Here is a 27,629-nt window from a genome sequence, read left to right as displayed (position 1 = left end):
GAAATGGCTTATTCTGGCTTTTTGAATATTCTGTTTCTTAATTAATTAATTTGTATTAAGTTTGAGCCTGCAGATTTGTTTAGTGTGCTCCATGCTGCAAATTAGTTATGACATAAAAACTTCCATCTCTCTCTCTCTCTCTTCTCTCTCTCTCTCTCTCTCTCTCTCTCTCTCTCTCTCTCTCTCTCTCTCTCTCTCACACACACACACGCAAACACACACACACACACACACACACACACACACACACACACACACACACACACACACACACACACACACACACACACACACACACACACACACACACACACACACACACACACACACACACACACACACACACACATCACTTTAAAAAAATAAATAAAACAGAAACTGAAATGGAATTCCCACACAGTAATTTGTTTTGTTTTAGTATAATGCTTTTCAATGTAAAAATACAACAAGCCTCCAGAAAATTGGAGGGATAACACAAGAAATAAATTATACTATAATATAAACAACAATTATTCACATGATCATTTTTGCACAGAAACATATAGCTAATGCAAGATAAACACAATGGAAACTCAGCCTCAGAAATATGAGTTTACCTCACAGTTAATATATTATTGATGATCATGCTATATAAAATCTATGATGGGTTAACATTAGGTGAACATTTATTTTCAGTAAAACAAATACTTTCATATATTTTTAGTGCCACTTGTTTCATGCCCAGGACAGTCGTCATGGGGGACAACTGGTGACAAATGAAAACACTCTCCCATACCTTAAGCTACAAAACTGGCTGAATTAATGCTTCAATTACTAACTGAAGAATCAAAACAGCAAATTATTACTGTTCCCTGTTATACTGTCATGAATGTTTCCAGCCAAATCCTTATTATTAGCGCTCTATAGGGAGTAAAAGGAATGTTCATCTTATGCTTTATTTATCTTAGTGCAAATTGGCTTAAATACATTCTTAACATGCGCACCACATGCTGAAATAAAAGGGGACCACTGAGATCCTCAATGGTATTGTTTTACTGATGTTCACTCAGACTCTACTGACAGGATTCTTCTCTGAGCTGGGGAAGGAATGGATCTCCCAGCAGCGAAAAGTGCTTTCCTTAAAGTCTGTCTGACGTTTGGTGATGAGGTAAATCTTTTGGAGGATGGAACGGCGGAGAAGAATGTAAACCCATGGGTCCAGTATCTGGTTCCAGGAAGCTATTCGCACCCCCATTATCATCAGGGTCTTATAGGTGGCAAGGTCATCTCCAATAGAGCCATCATACGACTGTTTCACTGTAATTAGGCCAACAATCTAGAGTTAAGAGTCAAAGACAAAACACCATTATGATTTCACAAAATATTAGGAAATAATTCAACGCCTTCTCTCGTCTTGTGACACTTTGCGGACTCTGCTGTGCGCGTTCATGTGTTTTGAAGGAGGCGTGGCTTTGGAGACGCTCTAAAGAGAGGGTGGGATCTCATGCTTTCAAAGCTAGCTTGCTATTGCTAGCCTCTCCGAAATTGCCTACCCTGAGACTTGTGCACGTTTTAATATTTAGGCCACTTCTATTATTGATTGCTATAAGTATGTGAAGAGTTTCAACAAGCGTAACAAAAAGTGTTTCTTTAAAAATTTGCCTTAAAAAAAATCCAGTCAATTTAAAATATTAGGTGTGTCCCAGTTCGCGTACTTATACGATTCTACGCCATTTTTTGGGTATAAATAGTGTTCGTATGTTTTATACTGACAATTCCAAAAAGAAAAAAAAGTGCACTTCAAATACCCGATTGATGCACTTAATTATGCAAAAATGAAGTGAGAAATGTTGGACACTTCATGCACTCAATTGCTGCAGATTTAATTTCACTGAACAGTTGAGTACATAGTGCATAGTATTAGTGCAAAGCATATATGACATGTGGGACAGACCAATTGTTTTTTATGTGCAGATACTGGACATTAACAACCCATGTGTTGCATGCCTTCATTAATGCTTGAATAAACTGAATAACGATTTATTCAAATTCATAAAAATATTCTTGCTGTTGTACATGTGGCCAAGCATAGAAACGAAAGCCTGTTTCTGCCTCAGAGAAACAAAATTAAAAAGTAATCATAAGATAAATCAGAAATAAAGTCACATTGTAAGAAATAAAGTCACGATAACAATTGCACATTAGGGGAACTTGTATTATTGTTTTTGTTAGGCACCATTACTTCTCAAATGAGTTTCCTCAAATCATTTGAGTAGTCTAATCTCATTAGGGTTTACAATGTAGGCTACTGCAAGTTATAAAGTCACAGTCTGAAATATAATGGGATATAAAATTGTTATAAAATTTTTATTTCGTTTTTTACTCTGATGCATAAATGAGCTTCAATGCATTTGCTCAAATTTTTTAATTTTTCTAAAATAATTCTACCTTAAAGCAAGGGTTTCCAGAGGTCCTGTAGACTCAACTTTCCAGTAGAGTTTTGCTCCAACCCTGAACAAGCTAATCAAGGTTTTCAGGATTATTAGAAAGTTACAGTTGAGTTTGATCAAGGTTGGAGCTAAACTCTGTAGGAAAGTTAGAGTTGAAAACCCCTGCCTTTGTGCAGTTGAATCATTACCATTGCTCATACTTACCAGAAGGGGGCTCCAACAGATACAAGATGTGAACATTATGCCCACAAGTTGTACCACCATCTCAATATCATGGGATTTAGCTAATCGACGGTTACAGGGTTTCCTTCGTATCCTCGCCAACACCAGAGTCAGTCCACTTATGGTGTTACAGACCAAAGCAATAGCAAGGGATGTCAAGCCCAGTCCTGAAAACAACAAAACAAAAGCTACGTCTGCCTTCTTGGTATCCTCAAGCACTTTAATGAAACACCAGGTTCCAGGGTACTGGTAGGTGTATGAACCCAGCTGAAAGCAGGGCAGAAGGGCAACGCAAAGAGCTGCTAACCAGATGATGGAAAGAGAGAGTTTAGTCCTTGCAGTCGTAACCAGAGAAGCATGGAGCAGTGGCTTTGTCACACCCAAACACCTCTCAGCTGCCATGGCACAACCAAGAAAGAGCGGACACAGTCCGAAAAACACCATGCTGCCCCCTAGAAACTGGCATAATGGGTCCACCTTGTTGTATTCTTCAGAGGGTACACCTCCAGAAAGATACATCCTCATGACTATTGAACCAGGTATGACATGTCCCACAAAGTCTGTGGCCACCAGAGAGCCGGCGAACAGGAGAAATGCTTTGGATCGTCGACGTAGACGGGCATATGCGTTTGCCAGGATGAGTAAAGCCACAATGTTAGACAGGATCCCCAGGGTCATTGACAACATCGCAGCTACGGGGCCGCTCAGGATCGGTCTCTCCGAGGTGACATTCTCGGGATTGGCAAGTGATGGAGAGGTCGCCTGTCCTTCCCATCGACTGCGATTGGAAAATGGATTGAGTGGCGCAGCGCCTGATGAATTGCTGTGATGCATGGCTAACTCAGTGGAGTGTTTAGCTGCGGGGCTCCCATCTTCACGTAGAGCTGTTGGAAGAGTGGAGAAATATCTTAGAACAGATCATTTGAAAGATTGTAGTGTGTTAACTTTAAGGCCATGTGTACAGCTAACAGGGAACATTATCAGAACGTTCAGGCAAAGTTCTCTCAAAGTTTTGGACAAACGTTATTCCCGTGACATTAATAGAACGTTCATTCAAAGTTATGGTCTTGAATAATGTTCTCGGAACATTACAAAAACATTATTTATAGTTTTAGTGGTATTTTTTAAATGTAGGCTACTTGTTTCAGAATGTTAGGAGAACATTGAAAAGTAACAATTCCATAACATTTGCAAAAGTTTTTTTTTTTTTTACTAGACGTTTTGAACGTTCAGAGAACATTCAGAGAACATTCAGAACGTTTCATAAATATATTTTTTATATATATATATTATTTTTAAATAACTTAATGGGGATATTAGCAAATATGTTTTGTTAGCATACAGCATTTTTTTTGCCATTTTTAAGAGTGGGTGTTGCCATTTGTAACTTAAATATTTGAGGCTTCCATTGTCAACAACTTCCAAATATTTTTGCTGTACAAAAACAGTCTGCTTAATATTGCAAACTGGTGTTTGTTTCCATATTATTTTAATTTATTATAGTAATCATAATCATACTGGTTTGAACTTTGTAATGTAAGCTGTTTAACCGTTTACTGCACTTTGTCATTCTTAGTTATTTACCAGAAGTCTCGCACATTCACATAGCTTTCTTCTGGGTTGTAAAATAAGGTGGATATGCCAGTTCACTTTTAGCAAATATATGCGTTTAAAATGTAAAATATCTCTCTTTCTACATTACTTACTGAATATACGTATATATTCTATGCTAGGGTATATATAGGGTATATACCCTATGCTGCTCAAACAGGCCTATACTAAAGACAATAGTAAGCATTATTCATAATCGTTTCAAGCCATTGTCACGTGATCTCATCGTTTAGTAATCATCTTTGAAATAAACACTGCAATTCTGCATTTTTTGTGTAAAATGTTTTGTCACGCCACATAATTTTTTTCTGTTTACAGATCAACCATATACAGTGAATATTATACATAGTATAATTCAGCAACAGTACAAAAATGTTTTTTTTTTTTTTTTTTAAAGACTGCAAAATGCTACATTAAAAAAATCTGTTAACTGGTTAGCTGTACGTTACATTATCATACAGAGAAAAACTGTAAAAGACTGTAAAATATCTTATAAGTAATTTTACTGCAAAACACCCTCAAATGTATGTTATTTTGTTAGTCAGAACTATATGAATCAACACACACACACACACACACACACACACACACACACACACACACACACACACACACACACACACACACACACACACACACACACACACACACACACACACATGATTATGTTCTATTTTAGTTTTGTTTCTTACTTTTGTTATCAGAGGGCTAACATGTTTTGTTATACATTTTCAGCTTCATAGACAGGACACTAACAATGAACTCTGATTCATCATGTGGCTTTCTATACATTATTATTATGGTGGTTTTCAGTATATTAGGGTAAAACACCATTTTAGGGTAAAAAGCTGATTTTGATGGTTTAAGACTGGAAGATTCAAGTCATATCACCTGATAATAGGCCTATTGTAGATTGTAAAACATACCAATATGCCATTCTGTAATATCTAAACCATTGTCACAGTAAATTTCTGGCAACCACAGCTGACAGTTTTTTTTTTTCACCTGAGTTTTTCTTTTTCTTTTTCACCATAAGTTAAAATCAGGGATAGCCCTTTAATATGCCCACCCAAACTTCAATATGCCATACTTTTAAAAATAAAATAAAATAAATAAATAAATAAATAGAAGAATTGAAGCTAAAGTAGGGGAGACATTTTCAGGGCCACACCAAATGCTTACAGCTGAGACTGAGAGAAACAAACAGGCATGTACTGACAGAGGCTCCTGCAGCCTCTGGTTTAAAACATTCCTCAAGGTTCATTCGCCCGCCTTTGACCTCTCAATGTTATTCTTTCGTCCTGGAATCAACAGCTTGAAGAATGCGACAGTGAGTCATATTTAGTTGGTTGTAGATTCATTAAAAAAACATAAAAGATAAAAATAAGTTGCATGTTGCAACAAGTTCCTATGACACAGCATCTTTGTACAACTCAGTGAAGACCAATGCAATGCTTACCGTTATTAAAGAATGTCCATTGAGATTAAAATGTCAGAAACCATGAAGATTGACTAATTTTGTATTCTGTTTTGTAAACAAAAGTAATATTTCATTTAATATACAAAGTGAATTTGACTTTTAACTAATAAAAAAAAATGTAAATTGCAGTAAAAAAAAGGAAAGATGTTTAACAAAGCTTACAAAGTTAACCGGTGAACGTAGAAGAAAAAGGGTGCATCGTCATATCCATATAGTCCATACGAGCGTCTGGTCATCTTAACTTAAACAGCAGAAACAAGTAAAGCAGTATGTTCACATAGGTTACAAAATAGTTACCAATAAGATGACACTATGTAGTTTTTTTTTCTTCAGACGGATGGATTCATAGTTTCGCGGCGGTACATTCCTCCATCAGCCGCGCGCTCGGATCCGTCGTTTCAGTACAGTGTGTTTCTGAAGGAAACATGCCGGTGACTTTAGCCTAAACCCCTCCCTGGTAAAGCTCACTGCTCTTAGGTGAGTGTGAATCACTCTTACAGCTTGAGGTGCATGTTTTTGAGAGAAAGATGCTGCTGTTATTATTATTAGCCTTAAGAATATGGGTTAAATAGAAAATACAAGTCTTAGCAAGTCATAGCCTATATTAAAAACTAACACTTGAGTAATTTCAGACTTTGGCTTATCATGATAGTTATTTAAACATGAAATAATAGGCTAATTAAAAAATGGTTAGCCTATTAATACTGATAAATAGGCTTAGCCTACAGATAGCCTGCATTTAGCATTAGGGATTTTCTCTCGTATAGATCTGACCTTGAACATATCAAATGTTTCACTAAACCAGGTTTTTTTTTTTTTTTTGTAGATTGAAGACAGGTGTCTGTGTTTGCTTAATTTTTTCAACCTGGCAAACTAGAGTGGCTCCACACTTGTGGTTTGGAATTTGACTTACAGCTAAATTTTTATATGGTGATATTAAAGAAGGCAAGAGAAAACATGATGTTGAAGTGCCATGGGTGTATTAAAGCAATGATTTCTTCTCAAAAACCGAATAGCTTATGTTTGGACTTTAATATGCATTGAAGCAATATGATTTAATTACCTTTCAGTTTACAAAGTAAAATGGCTAAAGTTGATGTGTAAACACCACCACCACCACAGTAAATCAACACAGAAATGTAAGCAAGACTATAAGTGTAACATGGTATAATATTACGGTAATGCATAAAATATGTAGGCCTACATAATTGGACTGATCGGTTCTCAGAACAAGGTGGGACAAGTTGTTGCCTGCTTTAAATGCAAAATATCCGTGTGCTACCTTTTACACTCTGGACATGTTATGAATTGGTTTGGGCCTCATAATCATTTTACTATGCACATGTAGCTGTAAATTCAGCCTGTAAAAGGCTGTTTACTTTTTATTTATTTAGTAATGAGGCACAAAAAATGTTGCTGTCAAAAAGGTCAATGTCTGTTCCATGACCTATATTTTTTTGGGGGTGAAAAAATATCATGTTTGTAGCCAATACTTTAATTTAAGGTATGTGTACAAAAAATCACAAGAGTGTGACCCCAGTCTTATATATGCCATTGAATTAATGAAATGTATGAAGTGATTTGGGTGTTATCTGCCCCAGATAAGAAAAAACATGAATTATTTATTTAGGTTTCAAATATTATTTTTAATCTTCTGTGGTTGGTGCTTTTCTTCAATAAAGATGACAGTAGCACAACAAGTTTACAGCAAAGAGCTTGGAGTTGATTGATTCATAGAACATAAAATAGGGTCCCAAATCAGCCACATCAATGCGCTCAAGTTGAAGTTTTGAACCACCCAGCCAGGTCTCTCTCATTATGTCATTAGACAGGGATTTTATAAGACTACTGACTCATTATAAGACTACTGACACGGACCGTTAAAATGGACATTAAGAGCGTCATTTTTTTTCTTTGTCATTTTAAAGATGTGGTGTTCAGAAATGTCAACCAGGTATAGTAGAAATTTTCCATTCATATAGCACTATCTATCCTCCCATTCACTTAATAATCTTGTGAATATAGCCAGTTGTATTCTGTTGATTTCACTCTCCAAGACCAAGTCTGAAAGCTCTGACAGCGACCAAAGCTTTATTTATTTATTTAAAAAAAAACACACATGCTGCTTCCGCTCTTTCCATGTCAAACTGCGGATAACTGAACCTGCAAATTGAGAGCAGAATATGTTTTGAAAAGGGCACCAAAGAGTTAATCAAGATGTGCAAGACAAAAACGCATTAATGTTGGAAATCGAGGATGTGCTCAAAGATGCGTTTTATAAGTGCAAAGAGTGTGCAGGTCTTAAATATAGACATATTAATTTAAATTTTTAACTGGAATTGATCTGTTAATGTAAACGAAAAGTTGATAAACAGATGTTAAAAAAATTATAGGAAGAGTTCAAAATGTATTATTTACTCACCCTCAAGTCATTTTGTGGAACACATGTCCAAACGGCTCTTTTCCATACAATTAAAAGTAAATGTTGACAGAACTTTCATTTTTGGGGTAAGCTATTCATTTAATATTAATTACTATTTATTAAGTTTGAGTTCTAGTAGTGCTGTGTTTATAGGGTTAGACATCTTGGAATAAAAATGTATTATTTTTAATATGGTCAACGTGCTGAGGATGAATAATCTTTAATAAAGTTTGACTCTAATGAAGTTAGACTGTGGAATGAGGGTGTATAGGCCAAATGGTAAGATAATTTCTTTAATAAACATAACAAAATTGCAGCCTGAAATGAAAATATTTTGCAAAACTTTGAGAGCAGGTTTGGTTAAGATCCCCAGAGCACTCAAAGGGCACAAGTCAGGAAAAGACAGTGGCTCGCAATTTTCCGTAGAGGTGGAACATTGTTCACTACTTGCCAGACATTACAAATCAACCCAGATGCATATTTTTTCCCCTCTGGCACAAGAAGTAAAAACAGGTATTTATCCTGGCATGCACATGGACATGCTGATCCAGAAGTGGATCTCTGTGGATTGGAATGTGGCCTGTGTTGATCAGCAGGCAGTTGGTTTCATGTAGTCTGCATTGTGATAATAGGCTCATTTTGTTTTGCTACATTCTGCGTTTGGGTTTTTGCTGATTGCTCATTTGTTTGCACTAGATCGAGGAATTTTGGATAAGATCCCATTGGAGCAGAAACAAGACACGAGGAATGAGCTGTGGGTAGAACTACTGCAGACACAGACGGGTTTGACGTTATACATCTGTTTTTGTTCCCTCATTTAAATAAAGCGATCAAGGGTCTCAGTAATATGATTTCTAAAAGGGCAGAGTCTTCCACTGATTTGTCTCTGTGACATTCACAGTAAGGAAAACAACTAAAGCTATTTCCTCAACCAATTAGCAAAGCATTTACAGATGAGCGCAAACCAATCGTCTTCTCTACGAGGCAGATGTGGAAGAAACCAAGGTGCCAGATGGATTCTGGGAGTCATGCAATCATTTTAAGATTGACAACTCCAACTATTTAATGATGGCACACGTAGATGTTTTTTTTTAAACTTCAAAATTGCAAATCAGCTTGATTATGCCAATCATTTCAGAAATGTCTTGTTCATTGGAATGGTTAACACAACAAAAGGAATATATAATTGCTCTAAATATCTGAATTACTTGGAAAAACAACTTGAAACATTACAAAACCAAAGCCTGAATCACATAAAATGACTATTAATATTGTGTAAATAGGTCAGGAAGTTTTCTATAAATAATTCCTGTTGTTAACCTTTATCCTCTGACAGTTTGGCCACAGGCTGAATCTTTGGTTTAAAAGCAAGAGACATGCAAAACCAATTATTTGATCTGCACCCCAAAATTCCACCCAGCCATGAATCTTTCACAAATCAAATGTGGTTCACCACATTCACATTAAAATGTCAAGGCTTTGAAAACACTCCCCCCTTCTATCGCCTGGCCCACCGAACACAATGCCAATGTGATGTGGGGTGGACGGGTCAAGAAGTATGAGAGAAACCACAGGTTCCCATGGCCTACAAGGATGATCTTGGTCATCAGGAAGACTTGGACAACATTTCCAGTTTTCCTAAAATAAAATGCTTTTGCTGGCTGTCCACGAACATTGTCTAGCTGCCCTCAAACACAGTTGTATCTGAGGCCTAGAGTTTGATTCTGGTCAATATATCAAGAAGATGGTGTTTTCAGAGCTGCTATTCCACTTTGCATGCACTTCCAAAGGATGAGGACTGCGATAATGCCTCCATCGTTACTGTTCGTGTATCAAGTGCTGAGGAAGCCTCTGGAGCTGAAATTCAGATATAGTAGCGGTTAACGGACTGTAAGCGATAGATCAATCACAATAGACTGGGCCGTCTGACCAATCAGAGCAGAGTAGGCTCTCGGAAAGGAAGGGTTTAGGCCTCATCCACACTACTGCGTTTTAGTTTAGAAACGGAGAATTAAAACAAATACGATCTCCGTCCACACCAGCGTTTTAGCTGCGTATTAGAATTGATCTCCGTCCACATTAAAACGACTGAAAACGCGTATCACGTGACCATTCACCAACACTAGGCATGTGCTGGTGTAAACAGGCGCACGTAGGCAGTTATAGCGTTGTAAAATGCAGAATTTACTTGCACAGCAGCTGCTAACAAAGACATCAATGTCAGTAACGCTTGTAATTCGTTATCCATGTTGCAGTCACTAACGTTACGTAGTCCAGGCTGTTTTTATTCCCGGGGACGGGTCATGTGATGGGTATCTGACGAATCAGGGAAGGATACGCCATGACTGATGACACCCAATCATAGAGCCGAGCGTGAGCCTCTGCGTCATCGTTTGTCAAGTCCTCCGTTTTAACCGTCTTCACTAAAATGCCCTCCGAAGATTCAAAACGCAAAACGGGGTCGGAGCGTTTCTAAACTTCTCCGTTTTAGGTCTTCGTTTTTGCCGTTGTAGTCTGTACGGGAGGTGCAAACGTAGCAAAAGGTCTCCGTTTCTAAACGAAAATGCAGTAGTGTGGATGGGGCCTTAGAGAGACAATCTTTTTATGAACCATTTTCAGAGATGTGCAATGTATATTATGAGAAAATTAGTGTTTTTGACCTTTTGAAGCATGTAAACCTATTGTAGGAGACCTCCAAAACAAAATCAGGAACCTTTAAAATAGCATAATTGGGGCACTTTAAAATATTCTCAGAAAAAACGTCCATCGTATTATGTAAATAAAAGTCAATTAAATGTAAAGTAATTTCAATTCAAACTTATTATAGCGCTTTTCATACTAAAAATACCTCCAAAACCATTTTACTCATTTTTTTCTTGTTTGAGAATTTTTCACTCGGATATACAAGACTATCGCAACTTCTTGACTTTAATAACAGAGCTAAACTGTTAAGTGTCAAAACATTATTAAACATATAATGTTGAAAGTAACTAGGCAGCACAAGAATCTGTTTTCTAACATTATTATAATCTGTTAAAACCAAATCGGTTTCACTTTTCATCAGGATTAGAACAAGGTAATTGCTTTGATGGTGGGCTCAAAAGTCGGCATGAATCTTATATATCTATTTGTATTTATATAGTATGCACTCATGATAATAACAGCAATGTAGCGTTTGTTGCTAAAAAGCCTCTGGCTTATATCTTTATGTAATTAAACACTATTCAGCGAAAGCACTTTCTTCAATTCACCGTAAGCCACTAAAAGAACACCATGTTCAGAACAGAACAGAGCATTTTCTCCCGACATATACTGCAGCTGTCAAGATAAATAGTTGGTTAGAGATTGCAGACAGAGAATGGAGACAGACAGTAAGAACGTGATTCATATTATGAAAAGGGAAAAATAAGCTTGTGATCCCATTCAGTAGTCGTGCGAACACAGACACGCTCCAGAAGATGACCATTTATATACTTTTTTAATTTAGCACTTATCTGAACATCAGGCTCTGGAAATGAATTTCAAACATTGTTCATAAAAAAAAGGTGGCAGGACTCATCGGGACGTTCTGGTTGGCATGGTTTTCTCTGTCTCTCACGTATTCACCAGCCTCAGGGCACCGGGGGTCAATAGGGACAACAACCTGCGTATGAAGGTCTTGCTTAAGGCCACATGAGACAAACGAAGGCTTTATCTTTTCAATGGCAAATCCATTGAAATCAAATTAGGCTTTAAGCATACTCTTAATTTGCTTTCAAAATACACTGTGCAAAGCAGTTAGACTGTAAAGGCCTAGGGTACATGCATCTCATAATTCAATTTTTAGCTATTTAGACAAGACTGTTTTGCCGTGCACACTTGCTTGGTAATATTATTGATTCAGTATTGGCTCCATTACCAGATGGTTTAGACTCAAACCAATTAATGGACTTTTCTCACAATATGTTCGGTCACTTTCTCTGATTTATTGTATGCAGTTGACCCTTAATGGCTTAGTTAGCAATACTGAAGCTTGCTATTTTTCACTCCATGCTGGCGTGTGTTTTATGCGCTAGTGAGTTCTTTGAAATGGCTCTTACAAGAAAGCCTACTTGCTTATAGGATTATTAGGGAAAAGCTCTTTTACCACAGTCTTTTGATCTGAATATCATTTTCTAAATGTGAAAAATGATTAATTGCAGTGATAGAATGCTAGCTTAGCAACGATGATAGTGCAAGAGTAAAATATTTCTACAGTATGTGATAAATAACTGGGAATAATAATTCTCGGCCCATTCCACACTGGCAATAACAACTCTTGGTCCATTAGATTTGCTGTAATTTGTAAGACTGTCATGGGCTGAAAATTGAACATATGCTTCAGGAGAGGAACATAATTACATTGGGAACGATGTGTAAGAAGATTCATATACTGAGGAACATCCATGGAGTCAACATGAATCAGACAAATGACCTCAATACAGGCATGTTTCGGCTTTGATTATAGAATGGACACTGTATTGGCAAGGAGACCAAACACAAATGGACTCTCTCTCTCTAAAGCGGTCTAATTAACTAATGATGGTTTATAAATGCTTTTATGAGGTTGAGCTCACATAAACTGTCAATGAGCACCACATTAAAAAAGAAAAGAAAAATGAATTCTGTATCTAAAGACAACAACCTTGCAGGGTTTCTTAGCAACAGAACTAGCCTGTTTTTATAGCCAAACATGGTCAAACTCTTGACCTATAATTTCAGAGACATAATCAAAACCACGTCCTGTTGTCTGGAGGTTATGATCATGGCTAAATATTGAATTTACCCTGCTGGATAAAAAGCCACTGTTGGATATCAGATATTAAATATAACCAAAGTTCGTTGGAGTTGTAGAAACTTGATGGCATGGCTGATTAAAACACGGGACAAATACCAGTCTGCTTAAGTCTTGAGTTATTCACATAACAGGAAGTTCATGGATTCACATAAAGCAGATTCACAAGATGTTAACGGATGGACAGGGTGATGTAAAGGATGGTCTTAAGTCACTACAAACAATACAATAAAGGAAATCAAACTCATATAATTCATCAATAAACATATCATATACTCAATCCAAATAATGATTAAATATCCAATCCAAACAATTCATAAACAAATTCAAACAATACATTTGGCAAAACAAACTTACTTAGCACATCCTAAGGAAAGGACATGCTTGAATGTTCACTCAAACACCCACACCTCACCAATACAAAAGAGACAAAGGAAAGAAGTGAGGTCTACTTATAGACCTTGACCAGGGGTGGGTGGGTAATGTAGTGCACTAGATTTGGTAGTGTCGTCTGCTTGGAATTGACCGTTCGCAAAGACCCGCCCCCTTTAGTTACTGTTGCTATGTCCGGCAAGCTACGCCGCTCTCACGCCACACCATGTTCTCACGCAGTGAAAAATACATCGCGGAGCAGAGAGGACACTGACAACACGCTGACAGACAGGACAGGTTACTTTTCGGTTACTTTTGATATTAAACAAAGTCTCACCTTTCAAATTTGGTCATTTTTTAAAAGAATTTTAAACAATAAATACCATTTGTGGCTCTGTATCTGACAGATCGCTATAGAGCAGCTCATGAACTCTTAAAGTTGCTTGTGAACCGATCATCTCTTCCTTCTAGTTAATTTATAGCATCAAATAAACATGAATGAACATCAGAAGGAATGTTGTTTTAACCGCGGAAAGGCGTCAGTACACCGTTGTTCAAGTTCAAATCCTCCCATGTTAATCTACTAACTCTCCTGACTGCTTTGTCGGACAAAATGGCGGATGGCGAAGTATGATTGGTCAGATCACCTGTCAATCAAGCTCCCTGCGAAGGGTCAATTGTGGGATATAGTGTCATTTTTTATCTGGACCAAGATTAATTGTGATACTAATAAATAACTTTCTTTTGAACAAACTTCAGCTTTACTAAAGCAATCACATGAGCAAGAGTGTGTTATGCTCGCTTATTAGCATGGTTGTGATTACCCGTGTTAACAAGAGGCAGTGCATTTGTGTGATTTTACTTTTATACACAGTTCAATAAACAAGAAGTTAATGTAACTTAAATTTTAGGCACATTATTGGCAGTTACTTTTTATGTTTTTGCTTCGTTAATGAAAAATAATTCCACACAAAGACAGCGGTGGTGTTGCAACATTTTCATGGCAATTCGTAACTATTTTACATTTTGGCTTCTATTTTACATTCCACTATGCCATGATGAAACCCCCTTGTTCGAATTCATACAAACTTGTCACCTGGTAAATAGTCACGTTTTCTCATGAGATCGGGTTGGGTGTTCTTCCTGAACGGATCAGCGTTTTGATCGATTCGTTTGAATGAATGATTCAGTGACTCACATGTAATGATGTAACTGCAGAAAGAGACAATGAAAAATCCCCACCATTAAGGCAAAGACTAACAGTGTGTCAAGCGGAGGAAAAAGCCCAGTGCCTTTGGACTGTCAATGTTGTTTGACGAATCAGATTTAAGGACCAGTGTTTACATTTTAAATCTTGTAAAAGAAAAATTACATATAGGCTAATACTCCACTTTCTTTTGAAAATATTAGGAAATGAGTCTTTAAGAACAAAGATAGTAGTATAGCCTATATTTGATTAAACAGCATGTTTTTAAAGGTAACTTGTGAAATGTATGCCTTGATTGTATCTTTAAGCAATGTTTTCTATCATAAAGTGCATTAAAATATATAATTCCTTATGCTTTTACTGTGGCTTGTGCTTCGAAATGCCCGAAACACAGATTGAATATTGTGCTGGGATAGAGGAGACCTTTCTGGCTGTCTTCAACCTCTTCCCTGCATGAGAGCATAACACATCTGGAAGGTTAAGTGTGTGGAAGTGTGTTTATCAATGGTCCTTCTGTGGAAGGTTTCATCCCCATCATTCCGTGGAAAGCAAATTTCATCCCCCTGGGGCTTTATATAAATAAATGAAACTATAATTGTTCTGAACCCTCTAGCAGGGTCTTCAGAGGGGCCTGTGACCCTATAGGTGGTATGTGGTGCTACAGCAGGGGGTCAGACAATTATTGTTTGATCTCATACTAACTTTAACTGCATTACACAAAAATATAAGTAAAAAATTGTATTGAGCTGGAATATTTATCCAAAGCAAATTAAAAATGAGGACAAACAGATTTAGATTTCCTGCTTTTATGGACCTTGTTCTTCTACAGCTGCCGAGGCTGGTATATCAAATTACAGCTGTAGAGAATCCAGAATGAACTGGTTTTAGTAATTTGGGAAATCTACTCCCTAGCCATTACAGGACCTCTAATGTTACCATTTAATATGGTCAGCTTTGAGGATATGGATATGTGTTTCCTCTAATGGACTTTAGATACAAATGAAAAGTCTGACTACATATAATCTATTATCTAAAACAAATGGCTAAGAAAGACTTTTGGGTTAAAAAAAAGAAAAAAAAAAGATTGCGGTGAGTCAATGGACCCAAATTGTACACACACACACACACACACACACACACACACACACACACACACACACACACACACACACACACGCAGAGAAATAGCTTATGGTTTTGGAGATTTGGTGTGTAGTGTTGCACTTTGAGTGAGAGGTTTCAAAAATCGTGTGACATGAAAAGATTTGATGTGTAAGCAGTTGGAAAATACTAACACAGTACATCAGGACATATTTTGACATGCTTTTCTTATAGTGTAATATACATTTTAGGGGTTTCAGTGCCAGACTATCATGGCGTTCACATGATAAAAGGGGATGTAACCTCAGAAAATGTTAGCAAAACATTTTTTAATATATATACTAAATTCATGTTACAGTTTTTGCCTATTGCTTACAGACTTTTTGCAGAATTTGGCTCATTATGTCAAAACTCTACACACAAGCCAAACAGATTTAGCACTTGGAGATTAACAATTCACATCTATGCCAAAATGAAACACTGCAATCAAAACTTAACACTCCTTGCTAAAAATGAAATTCTTGCAACAAAACCATACACACAAGCACCGTTTGAATTACTCTTTCATATCACCAGCAACACACTGATGGGCTTTATATAAAACACTGCATTCTTTGTGTTTCTATTTTTATTGTCATTTTCTCAAACTCAGTCTTCTGTAAAACTCAAAAGTTGAATTTCTTCAGTAATCAAACAACAATTTTTACAAAATGTGTAAAAAAAAAAAATCTTACAAAAAATATCAAATTTAGTAACAAAACTAAAGTAAAGAATTACTGGATAATTTGCAAGAGGGGGAAAAAAACACTGTGTTTTGTGTGTGTGTGGTGGGGCAATATCGTTCTGTAGAAAATGCCACCACAAGATGTCATTGGTTAGGTTCTTTTTCACATACTGTACTTTCAAACCGTACACATAGTCCTGTAACATCACAATGGTATCCCTTTACATATACTTCACAGCACTAGGACAGGCCATGATTTATCACATGGTCCACCAGAGTAGCCCTGATGTCATCTGATACACGTCTCCACACTGGTCCTCTTCCACGTCCGACTCCTCTCTCACTTTGTCCTCCTCTTATTCAGACTCTCATTGCCTCCATGCTTGCGAAGTTCTCAAAATGGCTTACCTGAGGCCTTTTTGTAGTGCTAAGGCTCAGACCGATTGGTGTTCTGTTTTCTGTGCAAGTGTTTTCAGGTGTGTATAATTGCCGATGAGTTTTGCATTTTAAACAGTGTTTTCCCAATGACAACAGGTGATTTCCTTTTTGAACAAAGTGTCTAATGTAAGAAACAGTGTGCAGTGTTTCACAATAAGTGTGTCACTGAATTGCAAGCAAAGTTGACAATGTGTTTAAGCGGGTTACACTGTTTAAGGTATTGTTAGCGATCGCCCTCGCAATCAGAGGCATAAGACCAATGCGACGAAATCTCAGTTGAGGTGAATTTATGCAGACAGTGTGAAACTCCCACAGAAAAACCCCAAACAAAGAAAAATAATATAACAAATAAATGTTGAAAAGAAAACAATATAGATATTTACAAACTTTGTGGGAGCGTAGCCACAACAGCAGTTGTATCGTTCGGTTCACAAACTTTCTGGAAAACAGGCTTCTATTCGTTTGCTTCCACCTCACAAAACCAACCTGACCCTCTCTGGCAACACTGGCAGCCATTTATAGTCTCGGCCACCCCCCTGGAGTGAACCCAACATGGTTTCTCCCAATCATTCAGCAAGTCCACCATGTTTAGATACTCTGCTTTTGAAACAACACAGGTTTGGTCACTGGTGTTTCACAAGCAGGTAAGTTATACATGTTATACTGTATAACCCAATCTTCAATAAAGATTTAAAATCAAATATATGTGAATTGTGATGATTTATAATACATTTACCCTCACATATCATAAAACACATACACAATACCTTCAAACATTCACCAACATTGCACAAGTCCGCATATGTATGCATGATACTAGTGTCAGTAAACAGACTGTGTTAATGCTGTGACAGTATATGTGTGGTGTGTGTTTGATATTGTGTACGTGCACACAGTCATTGATGATCACGGGGTTGCTCCGTGACAGTATGCCACAAGAAGTTTAGGTATTGAGGCTTTGGTCTAAGCATTCGGTTAAGCAATGGGCAGAAACTGTAACATGCATATCTTGTGAGACAGACCTTTGAGTATTTTAATGTATACTAATTGGCCTCATTCAATTCCATTGTAGTTGTTTTTTAAAGACAAGTAAGGGGGAATATATATAAAACAAATATTCTTAACTTGATCTGAACCCATATTCCTTTAATGATTATGATTCCCTCCAGTGTTTCTGATGTCCTTGAGAGCTTTATTTAATGAAGCTTGAGTCTTTTACTGCTCAGGCAACAACAGACGTCTCCGCTGACTTTTTAATTGACTATGTGAGAATTCAAGCTGTGAGGTGTAGTGTCCAAAGGCTGCCATGGCCTGGGTTGTTTTTCTTCCTGCTTGACCTGGATGAATTCCTGCTTTAATCTTTCTTTTTCAAAAGCAGGGCCCATATTACATATCCTGAAAGGCAGCTGCCGCTTAATTCCTCAATATCTCATTCTGCCAAGTTTAACACGTAAGTTTTCCTTTGAACTGCACTCTCAACAGTCTGGATCTGAAAATGACAAGAAGATTCAATCCAGAAGATTGAAATATTTTGTGTGAACTACTCACAAACCCTTCATTTCTGACAAAGGAATCAATGTAAAATGAAAGTTTAATTCATTTTACATCCCACACAACACCTTAACCACCATTCCCATTCTGGTTTATATCAGTAAATGCAACATATATTTTGTCTTTTGATGAGAAATACTCCCTCACAGGGTCCAAAAGTCTGTGACCATATTGAAAATCAGTGATTTAAAATATAATTTAAAAGAAAGGTTATAAAAGAAAATCACAGTCTGCACTATTTCTAGGTTACTGATCAAATGAGAAAATACATAGCATTAATCATGTGAACTCAAAAAGTCAGATTTTAAAGGTGAAGTATATAATTTGCACAAATTGAATTGCACAAATATTGATTGTTTTCAGACAAGTTTCTCAAACACTCCCCTCCAAATTCTATTGGCCAGGCAAACAGATGACCCCGCCCGCGATCACACCATTGGTCTAGCCAGTGTTACTATTTGCTGGTTGGATTGCAAAATTCAGGGGAATATTAGATACAATGTGTTTAACAGAAAAAATAATAGGCATATTAGACACTTTGCTAAAAACATAAACTACAGTATAATACAACAAAAACACAAGTTTGAGCATTTGTAGAGCTTTGTGAATGACTAATTCATATAAATGTACACATTTCAAATTTAAGATTCAATAGATAATATATGGAGAACAGATAAAATAAATGCACATGCCAATAACATCGGAAGGATTACACTCTTTTGCATCTGGAAAAGGTTGATGTTGTGACCAAAACACTAGTTAATGTCTCTGGCAAACATTTCTCATTGGATTTGATCTTTCCTGAGGCTCTGTGCTCTTTGAAGACTCCTGAGAAATGAAAAGTATGTCCAGAGCTATTAATCATGAATGCTCCTATGTGAGATGTTGAATCAAAAGTGAGATGATGAAAGATAGTCTCATAACTCATTTACTTTATAGAATAAGCACACACTGGTGTTCTTTGTTGGATTTGCACTTACGGTCAATCTGTTCTCCTTGAATAAAACACAAATGGTTTGTCTCTTCTGGGATTGAGGTCTATTGGAATTACAATAAACGTACAGAAAATTGTGCAAATGGCTGATTAACAAGGACTACAGCTGTTATCTGGCTTTGGTGTGAGAATAATGTTTGTAATTATTTTTACAATTACATGATTAGAAATGTTATATAAACAATCTAACAAAACACATTTAATTAGCTTATTTTAAACATCAAATATCTGGCTATTTTTTAATGCATACAATATATTTTTCATTATGCACGGTTTAATTTTATAAATGGATTTATAAAAAGTCTATTTAATTTTGATGTGTATAGCTAGAAGATTACAAATAAATGAATACTTAAATTAGACGTGCCACCTAAACCAATTTCAGGAGGCTAACCTTCTTTGACAGAGCATTTGTAAAAAAAAAAAAATAATTAAGATGAGTTTCATAACTTTGTAGCCCACTATGGGATACGCAGAAAGAAAAACAGTCAGTGTGAGAATCAGTCAGTGAGAAAAAAATAACAAGAACTGGAGAAAGAGAGACGGTTGGGCAATGTGAGAAACACAACAAAACAAGTCTCCAGACCCTCGTCTCTGGATTGTTTTGTCTTTCAACGGTGTCTAGAGATTCATGATTCATAACACAAACACTCATGGAATCCATTTGTTCATCACAACAACGAAAAAAGCTATTGATGTTTTTTATTGCTGGTAAATAAACTCAAAAGACCAACTAAGATGCACCTGCAATTCAAACGCACTTATTTCCCCAAGTCCCTTAAAATATCAGTGCAAGGGAATGTAAATACAGACTAAAGAACCAGCAATGAATGATTCAGACACTGCATGGGAGAGATAAATATACATATTATCTATTTTAATATTTAAAATATAAATAACTGTTCGTCATTGAACATAATCATGCACTGAATGCCAAAGAGAATTAGATTTAGCTTTGTTGTGTGAATGAGTTTTAAAGTATTTTGAAGTAGTCTAATAATTTTATTGTAAACTGAGAAGTTATAGGATTGCCAAGCATGAGGGGTCATAGGATTGCCAAGTTAAAGGGGTCATACTTTAGTAATTTTTTATACTCATACAGATGTTATAACAAAATTACTTCCATTAACACAAAAAATGAACACAAAAAAATTGTAAAAGTTTAAGTTAAATTAAAATTGAAGTTTAATTGCTGCCCTAATTTGAAGCTTCAGTCCTTAGTTTTTCCTCTTTGTCGCCATCTCTGTTCGAAATCTGCAATTGCAGTTATTCGTGGAATTATCAACTTTATGTGGGTTGTGGCTCGACACGGCACGGCACAGCACGGATGAATCCAATGTTTTGAGGAGAATGTGCGGCTGTCAGTCACCGCGCTGGTGTGGATACTGGCATTCAGAATCCACTGTTCTGACCAACTAAGGGGGAAAAAGCATTGCAGTAAATCGTGCTGATTAAATCTAACGATTGCTTATCACATCACGTCAAACCGTGCAAATTATACTTTGTTCTCAAATTGTTAATGTTAACAACATCAGCATTGCGTGACTACATTTAATGCCCTTCCGATATTTATCTTTCGCATGGGTCCGGTTGCAGTCTCTTTTTTCTGTAGCCACTCCGAAGTCCGAAATCTTTTGCATTTTACAATGAGTGAATCTCCAGTTGTCACTGTTGATTGTCGTTTGAACCTTTCTGGATCCCCCATCAAATTAATAAGCTTAATTATATCAAGTGCTGTGAGAAAAGACTATACATCTCCACCTCCAACATCCTCACACGCAACACTAGCCGAGACTCCTTCTTTATGTGTACAGATGTGACGTAATGACGCAAAGACATGCTCAAATTTCCCGCGGAAATCCACCAGTACCACTGGAATTAAAAACATTATTACAAGCTTACTGTTTTGAATCGAGCTAAGGCAAGCAGATAGTTTTGAACACTGGCTGGTTATATACTTGCTCAAAAAAAAAAAAAAAAAAAATTTACCCACAAAAGTTGCGCACTGCAGCTTTAAGTAAAATCAAAGTTACAACCTATAGTGATAAGTTCATTGTACTTTTTGAACAGTCGAACAAATTGATGAAGAAAATTGAGCTGCAACTTTAAAACTAAATAGAAATAGACAGCAAAGATGATAGAAATTATTGTGAATGACAACCTAAATGGAAGGAAACAATAGCATACAGGAGATCGCTGGAGTATCACAAGGAGATTTCACAGGTAAGTAGATGAGAGGCGCGTTAGTGACTGACGCTAGCGGCTGCGGTCTTTAGCGTCTTTGTTGGCGTGCCAGAGCCCCCGGTTCAAATCCCGCTAGGAGCGGGTCGAGTTTGGTGCCGTGACCACCAGGAGTGAGGTTTAGGGGGGTGAGTGTAACGGACGTAGGCCAGAAAGAGTTGAGTGTGTGTATGTGTAAACTTCACTCCTCTCTCCTCAAGAGGCGCACTAGCGGCTGCGTTCTTTCCTTGTTAGCATGCTCGCCCACGCCAAAGACCCCGGTTTGAATCCCGCTCGGTTACATGTGTGTCATCATCAGCTACTACTGGTCTGGCAGCATAGCATAGCTGCATAGCACAGCGTTTTTAGTCATTTTCGTGGATCCGTGTGAACGGGGATCAACGGGGACAACATTGTTGCCTGTACACGAAAGGAAAAACTTTTCCATTTTTAGTACATCGTTGTCATAAATGCACCAAAAGAGTGGCTCTGAGGTGTGTGCTTTTATACAGGGATGCTGTGGTTTCTGACTATGATTGGACTGGTGAACAGATGGAGAGCGTACGTGACTTTTGTAACACACTTTAACTTAAACTGTAGCTACTACTAGTAATCAGACTCTCTCTTTCTTTCTCATGCATCAATTGTTGAGACCCAGTGCCTGGATATGTCATTAAATAAGTCTGCTTTAAAAATAGCCCGTCTGTAAGTCAATGCGGTGGCTGGACCGTCAGAGAGGCCAAACATCAAACAAGGAATCATCTGGAAATGTATTCAGACAGTGCACTCCCTGTCCAGGATATTATTATTAATATTCAGCCTCATATTGTTACGTGTGCTCACATGAATTATGTGCTGAAACATTCTTTTCATTTAAAAAAATGTGACAGAATATTTTTGAAACTCAGATCATCTTTCGAGAAAGTGTGACGGTAAATAGAACATGCCTCAGTCAGGACAAATTCAAAATAACTTTTTTAAGACTATAAGACTAACTATAACTTTAATAAGACATTTTTTTGTTCGTTTTCCCCCAATAATGATTTATCTATAAAAAAAACTATAGGGTTTCACACAGCCCATAAAAAGTTAATGCGTTCAATCAAAAAAATATTTGAAGGATCAAAAAATTATGAAAGTAATTATAAAGTATTTAATATATTTATATATAAATATTAAATAAAAAATAAACAAATGTTACAAATATGAAATGTTTCAAATGATATGCACTCATTGGTAAAAAATACTCACTTGATTTCACACACTGATGTTTACTTCTCGCCTTTGTTTAGTTTTAATTTTCTCCTGCATCAATATTTAGCTAATCTGAATATTTTGAATACTTGCCTGAATACATTGATTTTCTTTAGCAAATCATGTCACACTGAATAAACATTATTGTTTATGCATCATCCTGGATCCATCAGTTCCCGCCTCCGATGGAGATATTGAGGAACCATGGAAATTCACTTGAATTGCAGACTGCAGTGTCTAGTCTTTCAAATATCAAGATAATTTTGTATTGGTCTAATATTTGTTAAATATAACTGAAGTGTGGCGAGAAGCAGGGCGGGCCCGAGAGCCGTGGGATCGGAGCGAAGCCAGTGGCGCCACACCGGTCTCGAGTCCCACCGAGGAGCTCTGGGACATTCATGTTGCGTTTTATGTTTATATGCGGCAGTTGTCTGTGAAGGGCTGCCGCTTTGCTTTTGTTTTGTTGTTTGTTTATTTGGTGATTCAAATTATGTTGAATGTTCGCTGGTTCCCACCTCCTTTTTCCCTGAACCTTGAACATTGTTACACTTAGTCTTTAACCAAATGTCCAAATACTTAAATCATTGATATACTATTATATATATATTTTTTTTAAATATAATTTTTAATTAGATATTTTGTGTTTTAATTTTAATTTTAGTTAAGTTGTTAGTAATTATGTTGTGGTTTTGTCAATTTTATTAGTTAAAAAAATAATAATATATAGGCTATATATTTTAAATGTCTAGTTTTGATTAAGTTTTTATTTTATTTTATTTCAGTTAATGTTTATTTTATCTTACAAGTAATGAAAATGTTTTTATTGTTTTAATTTTAGTTAACAATAATAAACCTGGACTAGAGTATAAAAAAGTGTCCAAGAAACTAAATATCAACATACAGTGCTAGTTAGCTTAATTTAGCTAAAGTTGGCCTGTAAATAAGGATTGATAACACATCAGTTGATTTCACTACAGCCCATCATTAACACTGTTATGTAACTTCCTCTTCTTTCTTCCTCCCTTAATTTAACCTTTCCTTCCACTCATCCTGTCATCTCATGGGATGTGTTATCAACTATCATCTTGCATATATACTGTGCCTTTTGTACTTTTCCCTAGTGAGCTGCATAATGAGAAGTGTTCAAAATGAACCAGCGCTTGTTGCTGAAATCTCCTGCAAAGTTACACAAAATCTATATTTGAATCTATGAATAACAGCCACATTATACATTCATTTTATTTAATTGATACAGTTTATGTTTTAATATTATTATATCATTATAAACAATATTTGATTGATTATGATCAATCAATGAATCAATGAATCAATGAATCAATCAAGCAATCAATCATCAATTAACTTCTGATACTGATGTTGAGAGATGCAGTGAAAAACCCTCAGAGTAACCTTGATAAATATGCTCACAGTAGGCTGAAAATATCATCGATAAATATGTTATCTTCAGTTACATGATGAGAGAAGAACAACTGAATAAGTTCACAATATTCACAACCCGTCAGTGATGAAAACACGATACATTCGTCAGAATGTCAGAGCTATGGCATTCATTCAAGTTCAAACCTCCTTTAGTTTGAGATCATCTTACCGGCTTTGCTTTAGATAGATGGAGTCGTGTCATATGACAGTCGCAGAATCAATGTCATCAGTGGAGGAAATATGATGTAAAACATGTTGTTCCTAAGAAGGACTAGCATTAACAGCATGAAATATATTTTCTCTTGTGAAGATCTAAATGATATAAAGATCGTCTTATTGTATAGTTGCTTACTAATGTATTTTTTTCACTGTGTTGACTGCCAAAGCTGATATAATCATCATTGCAGTTTATTCTTTTATCATGACAAAAAACAGAAAGAAATATAGGATGGGAAGCACATCCATTCAATAAGGTTTTAAAGAATAAACAACGTGAATTATAGATGGGGATTATTTTTGTAGCACATTGTGAAGCAGCTCAAGATGGAATACAAAAAACTCCAAGTATCCTCTAGCACAAGTACATCTGCACTGAGAAACGGCTCCTCGGAGAGCTCCGATTGCAAAGCCACAAGTCCTGTAAGAAACTGTTCTCAGCTGCCAAACCTTGATGCGTATAAATCATCTATCAAAGATTACAGGGCTTGTTTAAATTGAGAAGAAGGCTTGGATGCTCTACTGTAACTCAATATTGTCATCTCACAGTTTTAACCAGACTCCCGGACTTTGTGTTTGGCTCAGCTCTGATACATGGTCTCTTGTACTTTGCAATGATAATGGACTTCAAAAAGGACAACCCCCTTGAAAATGCTACCGAAATACATTTATCCAATGTTTTAACCTTTGACCAGAGAAGAAAAATTATATTTTAAAGATTCCAAATGTTTTATTTTCAATTGTTTTATTCAAATTGCAGATCATAAATCAAGACCTGCTTAAATGGGACATATTATTTCGTTTTTCATGTTGATTTCAGTTTTGATTTTGGATTCACTGAAATAGGTTTTCATGCTTGAATGTTTAAAAAACATTATTTTTCATATATTTTACAGTTGCAGCACCTCTCTTCGCAGTCTGTCAGTAACGCTCTGTTTCATTCCCGTCTCTATGAAGCCCCTACTACCGAAAAGCGCAATGTGCTCTGATTGGTTGATGGACCAGTTTGTTTCAAGCGTGTTTCAGAAATGTCACGCCCCTTGCCATAGCCGTAGCTGTGTTCGAAATCACCCCCTATACCCTCATTCACTATTCCCTACATTACTCCACTAATATAGTCCACTGAAAGGAGTGAATGAAAATGAGACACTGAATTCAGACACTGAATGCGCTGTCGGAAGGGCCATAGTTTGGGTTCGCCGTTTAATAATAATTTGAAACTTCAAGTGGCAGTTCCAATATTAATTAAAATATTTAACAATTTAATAATCAATTAAAAAGGAATTCATACCTGTATAATATTACGCTGTACCCACATTGGACCAGCAGTTGGGAAAATGGATGGATGATTCAGCTGCGGGCGCCATTCGTTCGGCACGAATCACAGTGCATTGTGGGTATTCTAGCCGTTGAGTGTACATCAGTTGACTCATTACGGTACATTATAGGATTGAATCAGTCCGATTTCGGATGTAGCTGGTGAGTTTCAACCCACTACTAATGCAACTCAACCGGCTTCTCCCCTTTATTATTTAAATGAGGAATATTGTGACACTTCCTGTGCTCCGGAAGAAAACTCAAGACTACAACGAACTGTTTAAGGGAGTTCAAAAATAGTGCTTACTGATGTAGAGAATATCTCCCTTTGGAGTGGACTTTGTGCTTTGTAACTTTGCAGATCTTTTTTTAATGCGCAAACAGCAACATTTTACATGCACAAGAAAGTTGAAAATGTATGGTCAGGTCTATTTTATTCATGACTTTCATAGTAGCTACTAGATACACTGTAAAAAGTGGTAACTGCAAATGTTACAATGAATGAACTACTATTTCTACCCGATTTAATCCATAAAAAAGTTTTGTTGGTATAAATTGATAAATTTAGGTTGAATCAGTGATGTTAAACTATATTTTTGGCTGGAATAAAACCAGTTACCAATTTTTTTCATACACAGATCGACCACTATCCTTTGTCGGCCACCATATTTCTCCATGAATATCCATTTTGAATGGTGTTGTTTGAATTCCCTGTAATCCTCAGAAATGCTCTTCTGAGGTCTCCAACACTATTGGAGGGTCCGCAGTGACCCACTCCTTAAGTTTTCCATTAAAATGCATGTCCATTGATCTCTCTAGTCGAGGGGCTCATGCTGAACTAGAAAAACACTGCATACTTTGGTGAGCACCTGGGTCATTCTGATATAATTGTGCTGGATAATTTTAGGATTTTTAAAAATAATTTCACTTGAAAAGGTTACTGCTGAACTTTTCAGAAATCACATTTTCCCACTTCAGCTCCAAAGTATCATTAACAATGATGTCAGAAAAATGAAACCGCAATTTTAATTAGTGAAATGTCACAGCATAAGGGACTGAACTGAAAGTGAAGGGACATGGACAAAAACTACAGACTAAACCTTATGCACCAGAGAAACAAATGTGCAGACATAATTTTGTTTATTGTAGAGTTGACGAAATAATCATGAGCATTGTAATGTTTGAAGCGGATGTCATAACAAATGTCAGTATATACCGGGAATTTTTCAAAATGAACGGTTCATTCATAAATCCGTAAGATCCTTCTTTCTGTGGAAAATTAAATAGCCTACAAACCGGAAGATGGAACAAAACAAGCTGAAAGGGGGCTGGATATGCCATTTTAATTTAAATAAAAGTTTGGTAACTTAATTGCCTAAAATTTTTATTTTTTAAATATAGGCCTACACAAATATCACACACTATGCAAAAGTCTGTCAGGTATACGACTATCAGTAGCCTACTGTTAATGCAAATGTACCATTTTCGTGAATGAATAATCTAATAATAGCATACATGTAACGAAAAAGTGATTCTATCATTCATTTTAGCCGTCACTCAAAGTGACCATAAGCTAAATAGTTATTTTCACGTTATATATAGGCCTATGTAAATAGGCTATATTATAGGCTATAAGCTTCTTTTTTTAAAACCGGTAAGGCTCTCAGATATATCATGTGTAAAGCACATAACATAATTATTCGCTTTTTCCTAACAGAATAGTCCAGTGCTCGATTTCACCTTCCTCTTTTCCTCTCTGAAAATACCCTTTATCCAAATAACAGCTTCATAAAGGTTTTGGCCTTGTTATCAACATCT

The 27,629-nt window shown here is 36.5% G+C and overlaps 1 protein-coding gene and 1 long non-coding RNA gene across 2 annotated transcripts; one reads left to right on the top strand and one right to left on the bottom strand.

The window, feature by feature from the left end:
• Nucleotides 1–385: 385 nt before the first annotated feature.
• Nucleotides 386–6,537, bottom strand: ptger1a (prostaglandin E receptor 1a (subtype EP1)). The gene is made up of 3 exons (XM_079629561.1): nucleotides 6,040–6,537; nucleotides 2,634–3,535; nucleotides 386–1,315 (listed from the first exon to the last, which is right to left on the bottom strand). Exons 2-3 carry the CDS (start codon nucleotides 3,483–3,485, stop codon nucleotides 1,046–1,048), a joined length of 1,122 nt encoding a protein of 373 aa, XP_079485687.1. The 5' UTR covers nucleotides 3,486–3,535; nucleotides 6,040–6,537; the 3' UTR covers nucleotides 386–1,045.
• Nucleotides 5,434–6,683, top strand: LOC307007493. The gene is made up of 3 exons (XR_013799631.1): nucleotides 5,434–5,592; nucleotides 6,076–6,219; nucleotides 6,569–6,683. It is a non-coding gene; the product is annotated as an uncharacterized lncRNA (long non-coding RNA).
• Nucleotides 6,684–27,629: the final 20,946 nt, after the last annotated feature.

The sequence above is a fragment of the Phoxinus phoxinus genome (assembly GCF_949152265.1).
Source record: "Phoxinus phoxinus genome assembly, chromosome: 11".
NCBI lineage: Eukaryota > Metazoa > Chordata > Actinopteri > Cypriniformes > Leuciscidae > Phoxinus > Phoxinus phoxinus.
The sequence above is the reverse complement of the archived record's forward strand: the minus strand, read 5'-3'. Positions and strand labels throughout refer to the sequence as shown.

Bases quoted from the DNA above. Each gene is read 5' to 3' on its own strand.
- ptger1a (XM_079629561.1), bottom strand. From the start codon at position 3,485: ATGCATCACAGCAATTCATCAGGCGCTGCGCCACTCAATCCATTTTCC. The intron at 1,316-2,633 runs GTAAGTATGAGC...TCTTAACTCTAG, and splicing joins TCTGTTGGAGCCCCCTTCTG to ATTGTTGGCCTAATTACAGT.